Raw genomic sequence first — 20,017 nt, forward strand, 5'->3', positions numbered from 1 at the left:
TGCCTCAGTTTCCTCATCTGTAAAATGGTGATAATTACAGCATCTACCTCACAGGGCTATTCTGAAGATTAAATGAGGTAATATTTATAAAAATCACAGCATAGTTACTGGCATGTAGTAGGCGTTGTATAAATGTTCATTCCTTCCCCTTCCCTGGCACATAGTTGGTGCTTGATAAATGCTTATTAAATTAAATGGAATTGAAATGAACTGGATACCATACTCCTAACAACGGTTCGGCTAGAACCTGACATAATACTCCAAAAGTGGTCTAACCCTAAAGAAATGCAATACTTCAGATGTGACCTGTCCAAAATCAGACACAATATCCCAGAAGGAGTCTGGACATGACTGGAAACACAAATGGGGAATCCTCTTAAACAGTATGTTACAGTGGAGTGAGCTCTGAATTTAAAAACAGAGGACCCAGGTTCAAATCTGGTCTCTGCCATTTTGGCAAATCACTTAGCTTCTCGTGTAAAATGAGGAAGGTTGGAGTAGACAGTGAGGTTTAAATCCTGTGAAACATGGATTGATTTTAACCAGAACTATCTATCTGGTTAAGTCTGATCAGAACTATACATAACAATATATGGGTGGGGGGGCAGGGGAAGATAACATTTTGCCAAAAGTGTAATTTCCTTCTGGAGAGCTGGCTTGGGGAGATAATTTTCAGTTAAAGTCATCAAACAAACCTGTTCTTAGCACTGTTCATCCCTGAAAACTTATGACTACTTCTAGACCCGTAACTCCAGCTGCCTGGGAAGGTTATTTCTAATGTAGAATATTAAAATGGCTGAGTGGCCTATTAGCTGCAAAGTGGTTTGTTTAAGGGAAAGAATCCTGATTAGTTAAGTCTGCTGGTACAGTTGTTTAGAGATCATTTCACTTCAAACAATCAAAAAAATTTGAAAGATGAATAAAAATATTTCACTAACGGTAGTCACATATGGTAATAGCCTTGTCTTCTATAAAACTGGAAAATGCTAAAGCACTATATTCATGACAGTTAATTCCTTATCTTATCTATGCAAGTTATGCAACAAAATCTTATTTTTTATGTTCAATATAAGGTCAAAAGAGGCCACAGTGATTAAAATGGATTATATTTATCCTTTATATCATGTCTATGGTGATATAAGTATTAAGAAACATGCATAAATTGGACCCTAGTGGGTTAACATTGGCAAGACAAGGACAGTAACATTATATGTGGAGAATAATCTGCTTCTGGCTTCAGTCATAAGCAACTGATGTGGAAAAGAATGATCTTAAGTTGAGTATCAGTCCCCTCAGACTGTCTTTTCCTTGAATCCCTGGTGATTCCATTGTTTTCAGTAATAAAGTAATTACGTATTCAGGAAATTAACTTTTTTTTTCTCATTTGAGTTTTATTGGATTAATGTTATTATCATCATCATCATCATCACCATTATTTAAATGAAGGAAGCTAAATGGCTGTACTTATTTGATAGGAAGAAGCCTAACTTTTATATTCAGTGGATAGGGCTGACCTACCATATATATCCAGTGGCTGCTGATTCTTCATGCAAGGAAGTTCACAGGTTTATTAGTCCAAGGCACTCACTCACTGCTGGGTTATCCCTGGACACACATGTCTAGACCAGTGGTATCAAACTCAAATAGAAACAGATTCTGGCTATAGTGTATTGACTTAGAAAACCACAAATTAACATTACCTATGTTGTATTATAGTTTTACTTACTTTGTTCCCATTTACATTTTAATCTGATTCTGGCACACTAAAAAGTTTTGCTGTCATATATGGCCCACAGGTCACCAGTTTGACATCTCCAGCTGGACCATGGGGACTTTAGAAGAACTCTAACCACTGGGAGAAATTTGCTTCTAAATGAGACTTTGGAGAAAAGGATAACTTTATATCATTACTTCCTCCTTATTAGAATTACCTAAATTCCTGGGACCATAGCTAAGTTTGACATACTTGGAGCTGTTCAGGCCTCTCTAGAAGTAATACCATTGACATATTATTTCTAAGATCTTGCCATCCTCCAGAGGGCTTCCCTCATCCCTGGGAGTTGGATAGATCTAGACCAATTGTTGTAATGCTTATAGTAACTATTATAAGAGGGAGTCTTATTCATTCATCTCTGTCTCTCTGTCAGGACTTGATAGTTCAGAGATGATGAGAGGGTAGATGGGGAAAGAGAAATGATGCTGCTTCTGAGAGCAGGAGATTCTTTTATCTCTTTTAAGGAAGTACAAACCACACTATACTATCCCTTCTGCCTTTCCCTCTCATCCTTGGCTCCTATTTTCGTCCTCACCATTTCTTCTATTTCTCTTTTATCTTATAATGGCTGAAGTAGACTGCTAGGGGGGAAGGGAGGGGAGGAAGCAAGAAGGAAGGAATGGCCACCATTGGGGCACACAAACGCAGAAGCAATTTGGTACATTAGAAACAGTGCTAGACTTGGGAATCTGGAGACCTGACTTTGAATCCTGCTTCTGACTTTTCCTAACTGTGTGATTCTGAACAATTCACGACCTTTCTGAACCTTAATTTTTTCACCTGTAAAATGAAGATGACATTAGTTCTACTACCTATTTCACATGGAAGGCCTGAAGGTACTATAAAAGGTGCATTATGATGATGGTCAGAGTTGGGGCATCTGATTGCTATTGAAGGCATATAGCCCAGATTGGGACACACAGCAAGAGTTTGTTTAGGAGTGAAAAACCAGTCCAGATTCTCCTTCCCCACTTGAAGCTCTCCCTCAGGTAGTATATGACTATTCCTTTTCATTCTAGGGTATTAGGTGACTCCTCACAGTTGGCCTATCATTATCATATTGTCTATAATAGACTATGGGGCAACTTTTATGACCATTGGTTAGAGAAAATAGTTTCTATTATTTTAGAAGTGGGTTTATAGAGCATCGAATGTTAACATAATGCATGGAGGAGAATGGTACTGATCTGGAAGGAGGAAGACCTGTGGTGCAATGGAAAGTCCAAGAAGGTTTTAGCCAGTACTCACCTAGCAGCCCAGGGTTGGGAAATCTCCAGGAATCATTGTATGTTGAATACTGTGGGTGGCTATAAGGACTTCCAGAAAACTCACTCCCTATATTTAACAAGGAAAAAGAAAGGATTTGAGGTTTGGGGAGAGGAGAGGAGAGGAAGGAAAAGCAGAAAAGAGAAAAAGAAGAAGAAAACCAATAATTAATAATAAAAAAAAGCACAGTTAATCTTTGGAACAAAATCAACATAGTCAAATAAATTCTGAATTCTGATTTGAAGTCATAGTTAGTCAATAACACAAACTGAGAGTTAAAATTACTTTAATAAATTAAATTATTCCACTCAAGTCCAGCTCTGGTGCTTCTCTGTGGCTTGGAGGTGATCCTGGGTGACCCTGAAGGCTATACAAGCAGAAAGCAGGCTTTATTGGATCAGAGACTTAGATCTGAAAAGGGGCAAACAGGTGATCTAATCCAGAGGTATCCAACTCACTCATACCTTCTCAAGCTCTGGTGACACTCCCTAGTGCTGCCAAACAAAATTAAAATGTAACTGGGAAATGTTTTCAAAAATAAATAAAAATACGCTACTATATAGATAATGTCAGTTTGTGATTTTCTAAGTTAATATGCAGCCCATAGAGATAGATTTCTATTTGAGTTTGACACTACTGATCTAATTCAACACCTCCATTTTGTGTATTAATGTTTCTTTATATACATTTAGGGAAATGGCGAGGTGCCACAGTGTATAGAGAGCCAGGCTTGAAGTCAGGAAGACCTGAGTTCAAATCTGGCCTCACTTACTAGCTGTGTGACCCTGGGCTAGTCACTTAACCCTGTTTGCCTCAGTTTCCTCACCTGTAAAATGAGCTAGAGAAGGAAATGGCAGACCACTCCAGTATCTTTGCCAAGAAAACCCCAAATGGGGTCATGAAAAGTCACACATGATAACAAAGCATTGTTAATAACAATAATGATAATACCTAGCATTTATATAACATTTTAAGGATTGCAAAGTGCCTTATATACATTATCTCATTTGATCCTCGTAACAACTCTTGATAATATTAACTGCATTTTAGAGATAAGTAACCTGAGGCTGAGAAAGGATGAATGACTTCCCAGGGTCACAAAAAAAGTACCCTTCCAGTTCTAAAGCTGTTATCCTCTGATCCTCTAAGTCAGCTAACATGAATGTTGGAGACTGGATTCAAACTCAGGTTTTTCTGACTCCAAGCCCATTACTATCCACTATACTACCAAGCTGCCCCTACTAATGCAATTAAAATAGCAACTACATCAAAGGCAAGGTATATGGCAAATAATTTCAGTTATTTAGAACATCAGCTTTGAAAGGATAAATACTACTGTACTTGTAAGTATAGATGCATCCTTTGGTGGGTGTTATAGAAATGTTAAAGTGCTCTTTTCTACACTGAAATCTGGCATAGTGGATAGAGCTCTGGGTTTGGAAGCAAGAAGACAGTTCAAATCCAGCCTCAGGCACTTACTAGCTGTGTGACCTTGGGCAAGTCACTTAACCCTGTTTACCTCAGTTTCCTCATCTGTAAAATGAGCTGGAAAAGGAAATGACAAACCACTCCAGAATCTTTGCTAAGAAAACCCCAAATGGGGTCAGACATGACTGAAACAACTGAGCAACAAAAACGCTGAAATCTAAAATTACATGAGATCCTCTTAGATGTGTGTTTCCAGAGGCATTATTCCAGAGGCATTATTCCAGCCACTTTGTTGGAGAGACACAGCCAACCATCTTAGACCGCTTTATAAACCTTTAGTGTTTAGGGAACTTGAAATTTTGGTTACACTGGCTTTTGCCATTCTATCAATTTTTATTTTTCACAGAAATGGAATAATGGAGGGAACATTTTTTCTGATCTGCTCCAATGTGAAGCAAATCCTTCTGATTGTTCTTTAAATAACAATTATTGTTCAACTTTAGTATGGTGGCTTTCTTAATCCTCAGTAGGAATGGGATGAGAGAAAATTATATTTCTTCTCTCTGCTGGTGTAATGAAACCAAATACCATAAAGTTTATTTTCAAATTTTTGATTAAAAAAGGTCTGCTCATCTTATTTTTAAAAATGAACTGTCCATCTAGGTATTTGTGTCAAAACATCTAGTGGGGGTAGATTGTGGAGCCAAAATAATAACAATAACTAGCATTTATCTAGTGCCCACTGTTTGCCAGGCACTGTGCTAAGCACTTTACAATTATCATCTCATGTGATTCTCACAATGCCCCTTTGAGGTAAATGCTGCTATGATCCCCAATTTACAGATGAAGCATATGGAAGTTAGGTGATCTGTCACACATCTTGTAAGTGTCTGAGGACAGATTTGAACTCAGGTTTTCCTGACTCCAGGCCTTGGTGCTTTACCTACTGTGCAACCACTTTCCAGTGTTACATGCTCTACCAGTTGTAGACATGGCATTGAATAGTTTCGTGTAACTGTTTGATGCCATGTGGTATTGAAACTGCTGATTTCTGTTTGTGTTTGTTATAAAGGAGGGTACTATGGATTGATGGTTATTGTGGATTGACAATATAAAAAATGCAAATGATTTTATAAACCATGAAAAAAAAGAATTAAAATAAAAAAGGCCAAGAAACAAAATCATTAAAAAAGAGTGGAAACAATTGATAGAAGGCCAGGAAGAGGGGAACAAATTAAAGAAAGTAGGCCAGGCAGAGGAGGCCAAAGATGGTGGATGGCAGAAACAAAAAGAAAGAGAAGGGAGGAAGGAAAATAAATGAAAAGGGAATAAGGTCCATGCTCAACTACAGATAAGGCAAACAAAAATGGGACTCTAAAGCACATGGTAATTATAAGAAATAAAGGTTGTGGAATCCTCTCTAATGACTTGAAAAAAACAACAATAACTGCAAAAACTAACAGTTACAGTAGAAAACAACTTGCCCAGATGGAGATTAAGCTATGCCTGCCATACAAAGACCTTGGGAAATAAGGGAGAGCCTTGTCAACAAATGAATGAATCAAGGGGTCACATCTGCAGCAAGGCTTTCATCTCTCCTCTGTGCCTGAAAAAGATGGGTTCCCATGAGCTTAGAATGGGATGAAGTAGGAATAAGAAACTATCAGTGATGAAAAATCTCTGTTGAGTGATTGGTGCAGCCCTGTAAGGTGGATTGTAAAGAATATGTCAAAGGACATTGCTTTCCAGGAAAGAATTTATAGCGAGATGACAATAACTGATCTGGGGATATGAGAGTGAATCTGAGTTTAAGATGTGCGACTTTGGCTTCAGTTATGATTTATAGCTGAAATTAAAAGGTGATTTTTGTGAAAGCATGGGTCTGACTACTCCTCTTCTCAATAAACTCCAGTAGCTCCCAATTACTTCAAAGATCAAATATAAACTTCTGGTTTTGCACTTAAATCCCTTAACAGTCTGGTCACAAACTACCTTTCTAGTCTTACTGCATATTACTGCCCTCACACTGTGATCCAGGCCACAGAGGCTTTCCTACTCCTCCTCAAAATGATGTTCCATTTCCTATTTCTGTCCCTTTTGCACTGCCTATCTTTACTCCTCTATAATGGGCATATGGATTTCTGTTAGCATGGATTGATCCTTCCCATAATCCATCTGTTCTGATTTAGTACTTCTTTACGTATGACAACCCTAAAGTTTCAGGCCCTAAGATCCCTACGGTCCTTTTCCTGCTGGGCCTTCTAAATACACCACCACCAATGAGTAATCCAATGCTGGTGTCTAGAATCTCTTGTGAACCTCACAAACAGTTTTCAAATAGTTTGTGAATTAAAGTGAGACAATCTGGGACCAGCTAATGTGGGTCAAGGGGTAAGATCATAAATAGAGCAGGTGGGCAAGAGATGGATGAGATCCTTCCTTTTTCTACTCCCATGCTTCTCTAAGCTGAGCCCCATGACTATATATGATGGCAGAATCAGTGGGTAACACCAAGAAAGGGGGGCCTAGCTCAACTTTATTCTGAAATAAGCATTTTCCTTGCTGAAAAGTAGTTTGGAAACTTTGTGGTTCTAGAACTGAAATCTGGGACTGTAAACTTGTGGCAAACTGTCAAGAATTGTGAATTACCTTGTATACTACAATTGGTACCAGGGCAAGTATCTTGCTAGTAACTGCCAGATAACATTTTGTAATTTTCCAGAAAGCCTTTAAATGGTAGGAGATGTGACACAATTTCATAAGCCCAGATGCTCACAACATCCTTTGGTCAATGGAAGCCACAGAGGATGTGATCCAACCAACGAGATTCAACCAATAGGCCAGGCAATCACCTCATCCCCAGTATCATGATACATGGGCATCATTATCTCAAATTCAATAGCAGTAGAACTTTGGCATGGTACGGAGTAAGATTAGGGTTGACCCAAGAAGTAGGTAACCCATGTCTGGAGACAAAGTCCAATAGGAATCCAAGCCAAACAAAAGCTCTGATCCCTTCTTTGGGACAATTATGGACTGGACAGTCCATCTGACCCGTTCAGTGGGCCTAAGGAACTCATTTCTTTCTTTCCTCAAGCCATCCTACCAGCTCTGCCTTTTCCTAGAGATGGTTCCAATAAGTCATCCTGGGCATTCTGATAATCAGGAAAATCAGCAAGAAGGGAGGACTGGTTGAGCATTAGATTGTGAACTTCTTGAGATGTTCCTTTTGTCTCTTTTTGTCTACCTGGTGCTTAGCAAAGAGCTTGACACCTAGTAGGTGCTTAATAAATGCTTATTGACTGAAAAGATTTTTCCATCCTTTATTCAGTAACTGTTTGTAAAACACCTACTATATATAGCATTTTTCTGGGTTTTAGGGGAAATAAAGTCTAGTTGACAGAGGCCCTAGTCTTGGAGCTTATACTTATAGTAGGAGAATAAGACATCAACTCGGATAACTATAGCACCCAATATATGAGTCATAGATATAGAAATGAAATGGCTGTTGAAGCTAATCCAGAACAACACTCCCATTTCATAGATGAGGAAACTAAGTCCCAGGGAGGTTCAGTGACTTGCCCATTGTAATAAGAAAGTGAGGCCTTCTTTTTTCAGCTCCAATACTTTTGCTGCATTTGGCCCAAAGCAACCATTTCTGAATTAACCAATCAGAACACCTCTGCTGTCTCAAGGGGGAAAATAACCCTCAGAAGCTCCTGTTGAATTAGTCTTGTCTTGATCTTTTCAGAAGAACCTAGAGAAAAAGGCTCAAGGTGCCATCTCTGCAGATCCTTAGAGATTCCTTTCACCACTTGAACTGCAAGGCCCAGTCCACGTGCCATTGCTTAGGTGCCCTGCTTTACTTCTTTCCAGTGTTCACTCTGAATAGTTTCTCCCTAGGGTGAACCTTGCAAATAAGGGAACATGGAATGTGCAGATATGTAGATAGATAGCTAGAGAGACAGAGAGACAGAGAGACAGAGACAGACAGACAGACAGACAGAGACAGACAGACAGAGAGAGAGGGAGAGAGAGATACATACATACATAGACAGGCAGAGAGATAGATAGATAGATACATACATACATACATACATAGGCAGGTAGGTAGGTAGGTAGATACATACATACATACATACATACACAGGCAGATAGATAGATAGATAGATAGATAGATAGAGATAGATAGATAGATAGATAAATAGATAATAGATAGATAGATAGATATAGAGATACATAGCTACATAGAAAGAAGTGAGGTAGCTAGGGAAGTAGATACATAAATACATAGCTAGATGGACATATAGACAAAGAAAAGGAGGTAAGTAGATACAAAGACAGATAGGTGGATAGATAGGTGGATAGATAGATAGCTGGATAGACATACAGACAATAATGAGGAGGTAGATAGATACAAAGATACATAAACACATAGATGACATATAAATAGATAAATTGAGAGAGAGAGAGAGAGAGAGAGAGAGAGAGAGAGAGAGAGAGAGAGAGAGAGAGAGAGAATCTCTCTGAGAAGCTCAGTTTGAAGATGTTGGTCTCTATTCATCCCCTTTCCAACTCACAATGACTGTGCATTATCCACAGCTTTGCAGTGCACACTAATAAGTAGAAGATACTGGTTTTAAAAACAATAAGTAGCACTCCAATGAATAGCAATGAACAGACATTTCATTTCCCAATTCTTTTCTCTCTTTGGCCAGCCCCACTTACTACCCGTCCCCCGCTTCCCCCTCCCTCCATGCAACCACACGCGCACACACTCACATCTAGAGGCCTCTCTGGGGGACGCTCTAGTGCCTGACAGGCTGAGGCTTCCAATTCTCTGTTTTTTATGCCTCAGTGGTCAGGGTGTCAGGTTTCTGCAGTACAGACCAGCCAGGAGCTCGAGGAGTCACTGAACACCATCAGTTCAGTGACAGTACCACTCACTTCATCCCGCATACTCTGCATATCCATCAGCCATGCGAGGGGAGCACCAGAGACAGAGACAGTGAGAAAGACAAAGAGAGAGCGACACAGAGAGAAGATGACGGAGACAATGACAAAGAAGATGGGGATAAAAAGTCACCAGTTCTGTTACTGCCGTCACAGGCCTCGGACCTACAAATGCTACAGAAGTACAATGAAACTCTGGGAGATGAACGAATCCTGCCTCAGCGCCTTGAGATTTCACCAGATAGTCCAGGGCCCATCAGACATACTTCTTGGCAGCACTATTTAATGATCGGTCACTAAGAATAAATATACTATGTTTAAACTGCCCAGGGATGGGGACATGGAGATAGAGAAGTAGAGCCAGAAAAAGCATAGCACTGTTAAGTGCACATCATTTGACTTCTTATCCTTTCATCTAAAAGACACCTTTCATTAAGATCATGTTTTGGTAAAGACGTTGAATCACTCACCAACTCAGCTTTGAGCAAGGCTCATTTCCAGTAAGTCCTTGGGGGGGACACGGTGACACCAAGTCAACAGAGCACTAACATCCTCAAATACCTTGGTCACTTAATGGATATGTTTGTTGACTGGATTTCCAAAATAGGAAACTAAGGCTCAGAGTCCTTTTCTGCCCACAGAAAATAGTTAATGTACAGAAACAGAATGAAGTCAAGTATTTTGTTAGGGTCTGTCACCACACCCAAACTAGGCAATTATGTCATATCAGATATCTCCCCATTCTAATATCTCTGTAAGAAACCAGTCATCCACATGAAAAGTAAGAAAACTCAGTCACCCAGATGTTTCCAGACATCTGGATTTGGCACATAAAGCAGACAAAACATAAGGGTAGTGACTGGATGTTTAACTGTGTATCAGAACATAAAAAATTCTGAAAAAAAGTCTACAATTCATCCTTGGGCAAATAAGAATACCTGGAAGACTTAATTACAGTCTTTGGCAATTGCTTTTCCAAGAATTTTCATTACAGAGGATACTTGTACAGTTCTAAGTTTGTTTTCAGTACTCTGGGGAAGAATATCACAGGGACTAAGGGAGGAAAGAGAAGAAGAAAAACACATAAAGTAAAAAAATGAATCCCTTACAAGCACTGATGAAAGTTAGCATGAGGTCGGTGGATATTAATGTAGGGAGAAAGTCAGGATTTTGACAAAAATATGCTTGACTATGATCTTGAGAGAAGACAGAAAAATCAACCAATCAACAAATATTCATCGAGCACCTCATATGTGCAACTTCCCAGGCTGAGTGCTGTGAAGGAAATGAAGATGTATGACATATAGTCCTTTAGGCAGTAATGTCAAACTCAAATAGAAACACATCTCTGTAGGCCACATATTTACTTAGAAAACTACAAAGTAACATTATTTATGTTGTATTTTTATTTATTTTAAAAACCATTTCCCAATAACATTTTAATCTGGTTCAGATCAGACTTTTGAGTTCTGAGGGCTGACGTTTTGCGGCCCAGGGGCCAAGAGTTTGTCACCTCTGCTCTAGGCACCCACAGTCTTATGGAAAAGGCAAAACAATGGGACAAAATGACAAAAATACTAGAAAATGTGGAATAAATTACAAATGAGATGATACAGAAAATAAGTGCCTAGTACAGTGACTGGCTCATTGTAGACAATAAATGCTTGTTGATTGAATGATTGATCAATTGTTCATGTAATCTCCTACAAGAGCCCTTTCCTGATTTCTCCAGTTGGTAGTACTCCCCCTAGCCAAACTACTTTAGATTTGTCTTCTTTGTATGTTGTACTTACTTATCTGCATACACGTTTATCCCCACTCCAGTACAACATTAGCTTCTGGAGGACAGGAAATTTTTGTGGCTATATCCCTAGTACCTAGCACAAATTGTACATAGTAGGTGTTTAATGATGGAATGAACACAGGTGTAAAGGTAGAAATGAATATAATATACTTGTGAAACACTGAATAGGCCATCTTGCCTGCAGCAGAGTGTTCATATTTGGAAGGAGTGAGAGATAAAGGTAAGTGGAAATCAGACGACGGAAGACCTTGAATGCCAGGTTGAGGAGCCTGAATTTTATTCTATGGGGAGTTATTAAAGATTAATGAGCATAAAAGGAAGTTGCCATGATGATAGCTACATACATAAACATACACACATTTATTAAACACTTACTATGTATGCACCAAACACTGGGGATACAAATACACATGAGGACCACAGTCCTATCTCTCTAAAAGCTTACTTTCTGATGATGGAAGAAAGAAAGGAGGGAGGGAAGGAAGGAAGGAAGGGAAAGAAGGAAAGAAGGGAGAGAGGGAGGAAGCAAGGAAGGAAGGAAAGAAAATAAAAATAAAAAAGAAAGAAGGAAGGAAATGAAAGAAGGAAAGAACAGAGAAAGAGAGAAAAAAGAAAAAAGAATGAGGAGGAGAAGAGGAGAGAGAGGAGAGACATGTTATATATATCTTTCACACACACAGAGAGTCTGGTTAAATCTATGGGTCCATCCTTTCTCAGAATGTTGTTAAATATGTAAATTAAAATCACAAAGGAAACCAATTATATTGAATTATAATTATAAAAATTTTGTTTTGAAACGTTCACTGACCTTAGGTTAAGAACCCTCAATCTTACAGCAAGAAAGAAAGGTGAAAGGCCATCTAGTCCAAGATGCCCGTTTTATAGAGGACAAAACTGAGACCTGGAAGTAAAGTGACTCCTCTGGGTCACAGAGGTAGAAAAGCTGGGATTCCATCATACTCCAGATCTCTCTGCATTCCACCACACTGCCTCTCCAATTCATCCCCTCTTCCCCATCTCCACCCCACTACCTCTGCCCTTCCAAAAAGAACAGGTGTTTTTGTCACCTTTTGGTAAAGGAACTCACTATACTTTCTTAAATTAAGAATCACGTGACTTTCTATTTGCTTTCTATTGTTTTCTTTTGTGGAAGTAATCATACGGGCCATAAATTTCTTCAGCAAATTCCAATAACAATTATTATCCAGGGAGTTAAGATATGCTTGACTGCATGGAGAACAGGGCTAAATACTGCACTTAGCAACCAAAATGTACACAGCAGCTTTCAGATTACATATTGCCATTTTGAAATAGCTGCACATACCTTAAAAAAACCCTATTTTTAAAGGGACCTGTCGACCATGCCAAGATGGCATAAAAGTTTAAAGTGTTCGATAAACAGTGGAAAGACCATTAGCTAAAAATAAATAAATAAAACTTACACAAAAGAATAAATACACAAAACAGACTCAAGCCATCATTTTCATCACAGCTGGCAATCTACAATATTGGTGGTTTAATTAGATCAGCTGGGTTTCAGGTAACATGCAGGATGGCATTACACACTAATAAATGTAAATAAGAGAAAAATATATAATTACTGAGCAATAATGTGGGAAAACAAGCCATATTTATTCAATAGAACTCGTTTTCCTCCTTGCAACAAGCTGCCAATGAGTTGGTGTTGTAATAGGGGTCAGTCTATTGAAAAGAACGTGCTCCTTCTTCACACACTGAATGAGACCCATTCATTATTTTAGAAATGAGAGGAAAATTTCTGTGTCCTTTACCAATGAGAGGACAAGCTACCAAGGAAAATTTGATTCTTTTTTTACTTTTCTTTCTATTCCTACATTCACAAGTATAAGATCTTACCCTACCCTGGACAATTGAACATCTCTCTATGTCTGGCTTGGACTGTCCATTCATTATTGAAAATCCACTGTGATTTAGCAGCAGGTAAAATAGACTGTGTGTTCAGAATCACTTGATTTCACTGTGCCTCAGTTGTCTCATATGTAAAATGGGATTGGTCTAGGTGCCTCTAAGATCCCTTCCAGATCTCAGACAATAACCATCTATGTTCTCTGGCTCTTATTGGTGAGTTTTTTGCCTTATCTTGGCAAGAGCTATGTTTCCACTATACTGAAGCTTCCTGTAGTCTCCACATGCACACTTGCTGATATCCTCTTCTCCTTTCCAACACCCTTTATGTATTATTCCACCCCCCCATTAGAGTATAAGTTCCTTGAGGGCAAGGACTGTCTTGTTGGTTTTTATCTGTATCTCTAGCACTTGCGACAGTGTCAGGCACACAGTAAGCTCTTAATTAATCCTCTCCTCTTCTCTGCTCTCCTCTACTGTCCTCTCTTCTCCTCTCCCTTCTGTTCCAGCATTGTATCAATTATTGGGGATACAAAACAAAGAGCAAAATACTTCTCTAATTCAAATTAATGATGAAAAGCCTCCTGGCCAATTACCAGGGCCTCTCCTGCAGATCTGTGTATGAACAAGCCCAGTGAAGAGCCAGGCACCTGCTTTTATAAATGGACTAGCTCCATTGCTTTGGTGAGGGTCCCCTAGTTTTAATTATTTATGATCATGCCTCATGGTGTCCTAGCAAATATCTTGCAGTATGTTTCATAAAAGTAATGAACTCTTGGTAATAGGAGACCCCACACCAGCTTCCTGCAATTAAATCATCACTGAGAAGTGGGTTAAAACCATCTGTTTGGGGCGAGCTTCTCTGTTATTTGCAGATTAGTGAAGTGAGAATGAGCCAGGTGCTGCTATGTATCTAAACACAGCAGACACTGTAACATTCTAGAGTCTTGAAGAAAAATCCTCTTTGGGGAATTGTCGGCTAAAGAAAGTTTCCCATGAATTTGGGGCCAACATTGCTCCCCCTTTAGAGGTAGGGGTGTTCTGAGTGCGCATGGGAAAAGGAGGCGAGATAGACTGAAATCACCAAAATGGTGAAAAAGCTGTGAGATTTTGAAGGACATGGTCACCTCTGCCCAAGAAAGATTTTCCCTTTTCTGGGGAAATAATGAAGCTCATATGACCCATCCATTCCTTTCTCTCAACTAATTTAGCTGCCATTCTAATTCAGGTCCTTATTACTTCCCACTTGGACAATACGACAGCCTCTTAATGGGACTCCTCCTTTCTAGTCTCTCTTCTTCCCAATCCATTCTTTATAAAGCTTCCAAAATCATCTTCCTAAAGCACAAAACTGATTATGTCACTCCTCTCCTCAAGAACCTTCCGTGGTTCCCTATTTTCTGTAGGATAAAATACAAACTCTGAAGCTTAACATTTAAAGCCTTTTTCAATCTCACTCCAGCCTATCTTTCCAGTTTTTTTGCACATTTCCCTCCCTTCATATACTTTGTGTTCCAAAGTATGGCCTTGCTATGCCCCAAACTTGACCTTTCATTTCCTACCTCCATGCCTTTGTATGGGCTGTCCTCCATGTCTAGAATAGACTCCCCTTGCTTCTTAAAACACCTAGATTCCTTCATGATCCAGCTACCCTAGTATTATTTTAATGCAGTGGTCAAAGGGCCAGAGAACAGAGCCAGGAAGCTGTTGGACTTTTCGTAAGAGTAGCCCACATTTTAAGCATAGTTTGGCAGATTCAGATTTGGATTGAATAAGATAATCAATTAATGAGTGACTATTTTCTTTATAAAAGAAAGAATCACACCAGAGTTCTTCTGAAATAGTCTGTTACTCCAGCAAGTTTAAAATATAATTTAGTAAAGATCTGATTTGCACACAAAGTGTTCAGGAAGACATTGATTGTATAAAATAAGACATATCTGTAGTTTGTATTTATCACTTTTTATAGTCTTTAAATGTTTTTAATTGTTTTTCATTACTCTTTTCTTTTTGAGTTCCAAATTCTCCCCCTCCCTCCCAACCCTCCCCCACCCACTGAGAAGGCAAGCAAAATGATATAATTAATTATTCATGTGAAATTATGTAAAACATATTTCCATATTAGCCATATTGCAAAGAAAATTAATAGTGAGAACACCAAAGTTAAATTTGCACTGAGAGTTCATTAGTTCTCTCTAGAGGTAGAGAACATTTTTTCATCATGAGTCCTTTGATGTTGTCTCAATCAAAGTAGCCAAATCTTTTAGCTGATCATCATTACAACATTGCTCTTACTGTGCACAATTATCTCCTGGTTCCTCTCACTTCACTTTGCATCGCTTCATATAGGTCTTCCCATGTTTTTTTCTGAAACACCTCCCCGCCTCATCATTTTCCACAGCACAATAGTACTCTATCACAGTCATATACCAAGATTTGTTCAGCCATTCCCCAATTGATGGGCATCCACTCAATTTCCAATTCTTTGCCACCACAAAAAGAGCTGCTAGAAATATTTTTGTACCTATATGTCCTTTTCCCTTTTTCTTTGATCTCTTTGGGATATAGAACTAGTAATTTACTACTTTATTTTTATCTTGTGTGTGCATGTGCTGTGTATGTTTTTGCCTCTCTCTGCGTGCATGTATGTGTGTGTATGTGTGTGTGTGTACTTGGACCAGTTATTTCACTGGCAGTAAGAACTCCTAGGTAGGAACTCCTACTGTGGCATACCAACACCCTCTGCAATTTATAGTCCTGGGGCCATTGAGACATTAAATGGCTAGTCCAGGGTCATGTAAGCAAGTATGTATCAGGGGCAGAACTTGAACTCAGGTCTTCCTGCCTCCAGAGTTGGCTGTCTATACAAGTTGCCTCTCTTGTTTTGTATTGTGTATTAGTCATGTCATTTCAAGGGTCCTTAACTTTGAAAGGTCCCCTCAAAAAAGTACCCGATTAGACAAAGAGTGTAGGGTAGGTTTACTAGATACTTAATAGATCCTTGTTGACAAATATGACACAGTATGCAGAATATCATAGAAGCAAAATGTAACCCAGATATTCACAGGTAGATTAACCACCCCCCATCACCTTTTGTTTATAATCTATATAATTAAGCTTTTTATAAAGAAACATCCATGTTATTTGAAGAACAAGCATTCTTCTGAAGCTGGAAAATTCAAACCAACCCTTTTTTACTTCTTGTTCAATCCTCTTGAGGTCAAGGGAATAGGCAAATGATAGAGATCGCAAAATAAATGAATTTTTAAAACGACTTTACCAAACACAAAAGGGAAAGTCATATGCCACTAGCATTTTCTCTTCTAATGTAAAAAATAAGTGTACTTATGCATCTATCAAAAATACAAAAACCTTAATTTAAGACATAAAATATAGGCTTTTCTTTCTTTAGAAATACATTTTGATTCTATCTGACCTGATAACTCACATGCCCACACAGCTATCAAACAGTTGGCATGGAACTCTATTTACCATCAATTCTGTGCTTGTTTCACCCAGACACAGGAAACAAGAGTTTGGAATCTTGAGGAGGGGGCGTAAGCCAACCAACTTTCAATCCCCTGCTGGCTCTGCTTCTGACTTTCTGGACTTTGCTATAAAACCTAAGCTGCCTCTCATGGGGAACATCCACCTTTCCACTATCCTAGCCCCCTTCTTCCATTGATGACCTGATCCTGGGCACTTCTTTTGGGAAGGGGCAGGCCAGCCACTCTTCATTCCTGTCCTGGCTCTGCTTCCAATTTTCAGGCTCCCATTAGAATGTGAGCTCTTTGAAATCAGGGACTGACTTTCTCTTTGCTTGTATTTCTATCCTCAGTGCTTAGGACAGTGCCTGACACAGAGTGAGTGCTTAATAAATACGAATTGCCCACCTAACCCCCTAAACAAGAACGAGTAATATTAGTTAGCCTTTATATAGTGCTTACTATGTGTGAGGTGCTTTACTAATATTCTTATTTTATCCTCCTCACAACAACAAACTCAGAGGCAAGTGCTATTATTATCCCTTTTTACACATGAAAAAATTGAGGCAAAGGTTAAGAAGTGACTTGTCCAAGGTCACACAGCTTACTAAGTACATATGGCTGGATTTGAACTCCAGCCCCAAGTGGTCTAACTGCCTAGATGATAAATGACTGGATTGGATCTTTAAAAATCTGGATTCTTAGGACTTCATTGTCTCTTAATTCTCAGTCACATTATTTAAAATTAAAAGTCCCCTTAAAAGTACAAAGTACTGTATTCAGTGAAACCCCTTCATTTTTAGATCTATAAGTGTACTTGATGCAGACTTTTTGCCTCAGTCCTTTCTCCTGAGGTTGAGAGTCTTCTCTCCTTTGCAAGATCATATGTACTGACTTTTGTATGTCTGAGTCTATAGGACTTGGACTCAATTTAGCCAAAGTGGCCTATTTATTATTCCCCCCAATTCAACATCTCATCTTCTACTTCCACAGCTTTGTACATGCTGTTTCCCATGCCTGGAATTGCTTCACCTCATGCACCACTTTTTTTTTTTGGTGAGGCAATCAGGGTTAAGTGACTTGCCTAGGGTCACACAGCTAGTATCATATGTCTGAAGTTGGATTTGAATTCAGGTCCTCCTAACTCCAGATCAGGTGCTCTATCCACTGTATCACCCCTCATGCACCACCATTTACAAGAAGCTTTTCCTGATTCCTTTTGTCATTACTGCTCTGTCCCTCTCAAAGCATCTTCTATTTATTTATCCATACCCTCTACATTGGTAGAGGGAATTTCATCTCATGGAAGTTTCCTAAGCCAATGACATCACAGATCCAGTGTCTTTCCCTAACCCCATCTACTTATTAGTATTCCCCAGTAGAACATAAGCTCCGAGGACAGAGGCTATCGTTCATTTTTGTCTTTCTTTCCTTAGTGTCCAATACAGTACTTTACACATAGTAATTGCTTAATGAATACTTGTTGAATTTATTTTAACATTAAGACACCATTTGAATGCTTAATTTTCATCCGTGTTTGGTGTTATAAAGTCTAAGCTTCAGGTTCTCTTTCATGGGAACCAGTCCTACTTGCTTAGCTAAGCTGGAACTGTCCGTGGTGGTTCTTGAAATTAGGGGAAAGGGTGAAGGAAATTAAAGGTTGTCCCATTTCCTTCTGACCATGTCCTGTCTAACTCTGCCACCCTGGACATAGAAGAATGAGGGGAAAAAAGGTTCCAAGAAGAAGGAAGAATAGGAAAAGAAGTTGGAAGGATAATCCAGAATAGTTTGTACTCATTCCAAGGAGCGTATGTTACTAGAGGGAGTTGGGAGAGTGGGAGTTCACTTTCTACACCCTTCTCCTTCTTTCTCCATTTTAATCACTGTTGTGAACAATGACCCCAGGGAAAAAAATCACCCCACCCTCAAACATACAGATTTGTCTTGCAATGAATTTCTTCATATTGGTTGAGGCTATGAAGAAATACATAATAATCACATGAACATTTCTGTTAACTCGAGTTTGGTTGTAGGATGAGGGTATTTAGAGGTTTAGTTTATTTTTACAGTAAACTATCTCAGTAGATATGGTGCTTCCTGTAGAGGCCATAGGGGTGAAACGCTGTGAGAAGACCAAGCCATGGCATGGTAGTCAGAATTCTGGTGTTAGAATCAAGAAAACCCTGAGTTTCTGTCTCAGGCACTTAACTAAATAGGTAACTATGAGTCACATAAGGCTCTTAGCTTTAGTTTTCTCATCGCAAAATGAGGATAATGATATCTGTACAACCTAACTCATAAGGTTGTGAGGATTAAGACAGACTGCAACTTGAAAGTCCTATGAAAAGCTCTGCTATTATCTAGAGACAGGGTACCTGGGGTTTAAATTCTGGCTGTGTTCCCTACTACCCGCTGGACCTTAGGCAAGCTGATTAATCTCTCTGAGCTTCATTTAAAATGAGGAGAGGAGGGGCAGCTAGGCGGCACAGTGGATAGAGCACCGACCCTGAAGTCAGGAGGACCTGAGTTCAAATCCAGCTTCAGACCAAACACTTGAACATATTATAGCTGTGTGACCCTGGGCAAGTCACTTAACCTAAATTTCCTAAAAATAAAAAAAAATTTTAAAAAATGAGGAGGGGGAAGTATGTATGTAGAGGGAAGGAGGTTTAGGAGTTCTTGATCTTTCACCTGTGGTTTCTTAACTGCATAAAATAATGAATAGTCCAGTTTGGCTAGATCTATTCCAAGTCACATAGACTCAGACAGACAGGGGTCAGTACAGATGACCTTGCAAAGGAGAGAAGACTCAACCTCAGGAGAAAGGGAGAGAAAAACAGGAAGCCTTTCTTTATCAGGTACATTTATAGATCTAAAAAGGAAAGGATTTCACTGAATGGAGTATTTGGAACTTTTAAGGGGACTTTTAATTTTAAATGGTGTGACTGAGAGTTAAGAAACAATTAGGTCCTAAGGGTCCTTTTGAAAAGATCTAATTCAGTCATTGATCACCTAGGCAGCTAGATGGCTGTTGTGGCTAAAGTTCAAGGGCTGGATTCAGAAAGAGTTGAGTTCAAATCCAACTTCAGACACTGTGTGACTCTGGGCAGGTCACTTAACCACTGTTTGCCTCAGTTTCCTCAGCTGTAAAATGGGGATGATAACAGCACTGACCTGGCAGGGTTGTCATGAACATAAAATGAGACGATAATCATAAAGTGCTTAGCATAGTGCATGGGACGTAGAAAGCACTACATAAATGTAAGCTATTATTATTAGGGTTGCCATGGCAAACCTACTGGTGATGAGCCTCTCTAGTCTTAGCTGCTTCTGAGACAACAGATAAGTGTTCTGTTACAGGACTTTCTAAAAGCAGGTCTGGCATAGCTGAACACACTGGATCTTTCAGTTTAGCCTTTTAGA

At 39.1% G+C, this 20,017-nt stretch overlaps 1 protein-coding gene across 4 annotated transcripts in view; it reads right to left on the minus strand.

The window, feature by feature from the left end:
* PAX5 (paired box 5) overlaps positions 1–20,017 on the minus strand; it is a 354,065-nt gene that overhangs the window by 22,476 nt on the left and 311,572 nt on the right. For all 4 annotated transcript variants that reach the window (XM_078153035.1, XM_021004585.2, XM_021004586.2 and 1 more), the window contains one exon: positions 3,023–3,109. In XM_078153035.1, the coding sequence (XP_078009161.1) occupies positions 3,023–3,109 (87 nt within the window). The remainder of the gene's footprint in view (positions 1–3,022; positions 3,110–20,017) is intronic.

The sequence above is a fragment of the Phascolarctos cinereus genome, unplaced genomic scaffold (assembly GCF_003287225.1).
Source record: "Phascolarctos cinereus isolate Bilbo 61053 unplaced genomic scaffold, phaCin_HiC Scaffold_4;HRSCAF=312, whole genome shotgun sequence".
NCBI lineage: Eukaryota > Metazoa > Chordata > Mammalia > Diprotodontia > Phascolarctidae > Phascolarctos > Phascolarctos cinereus.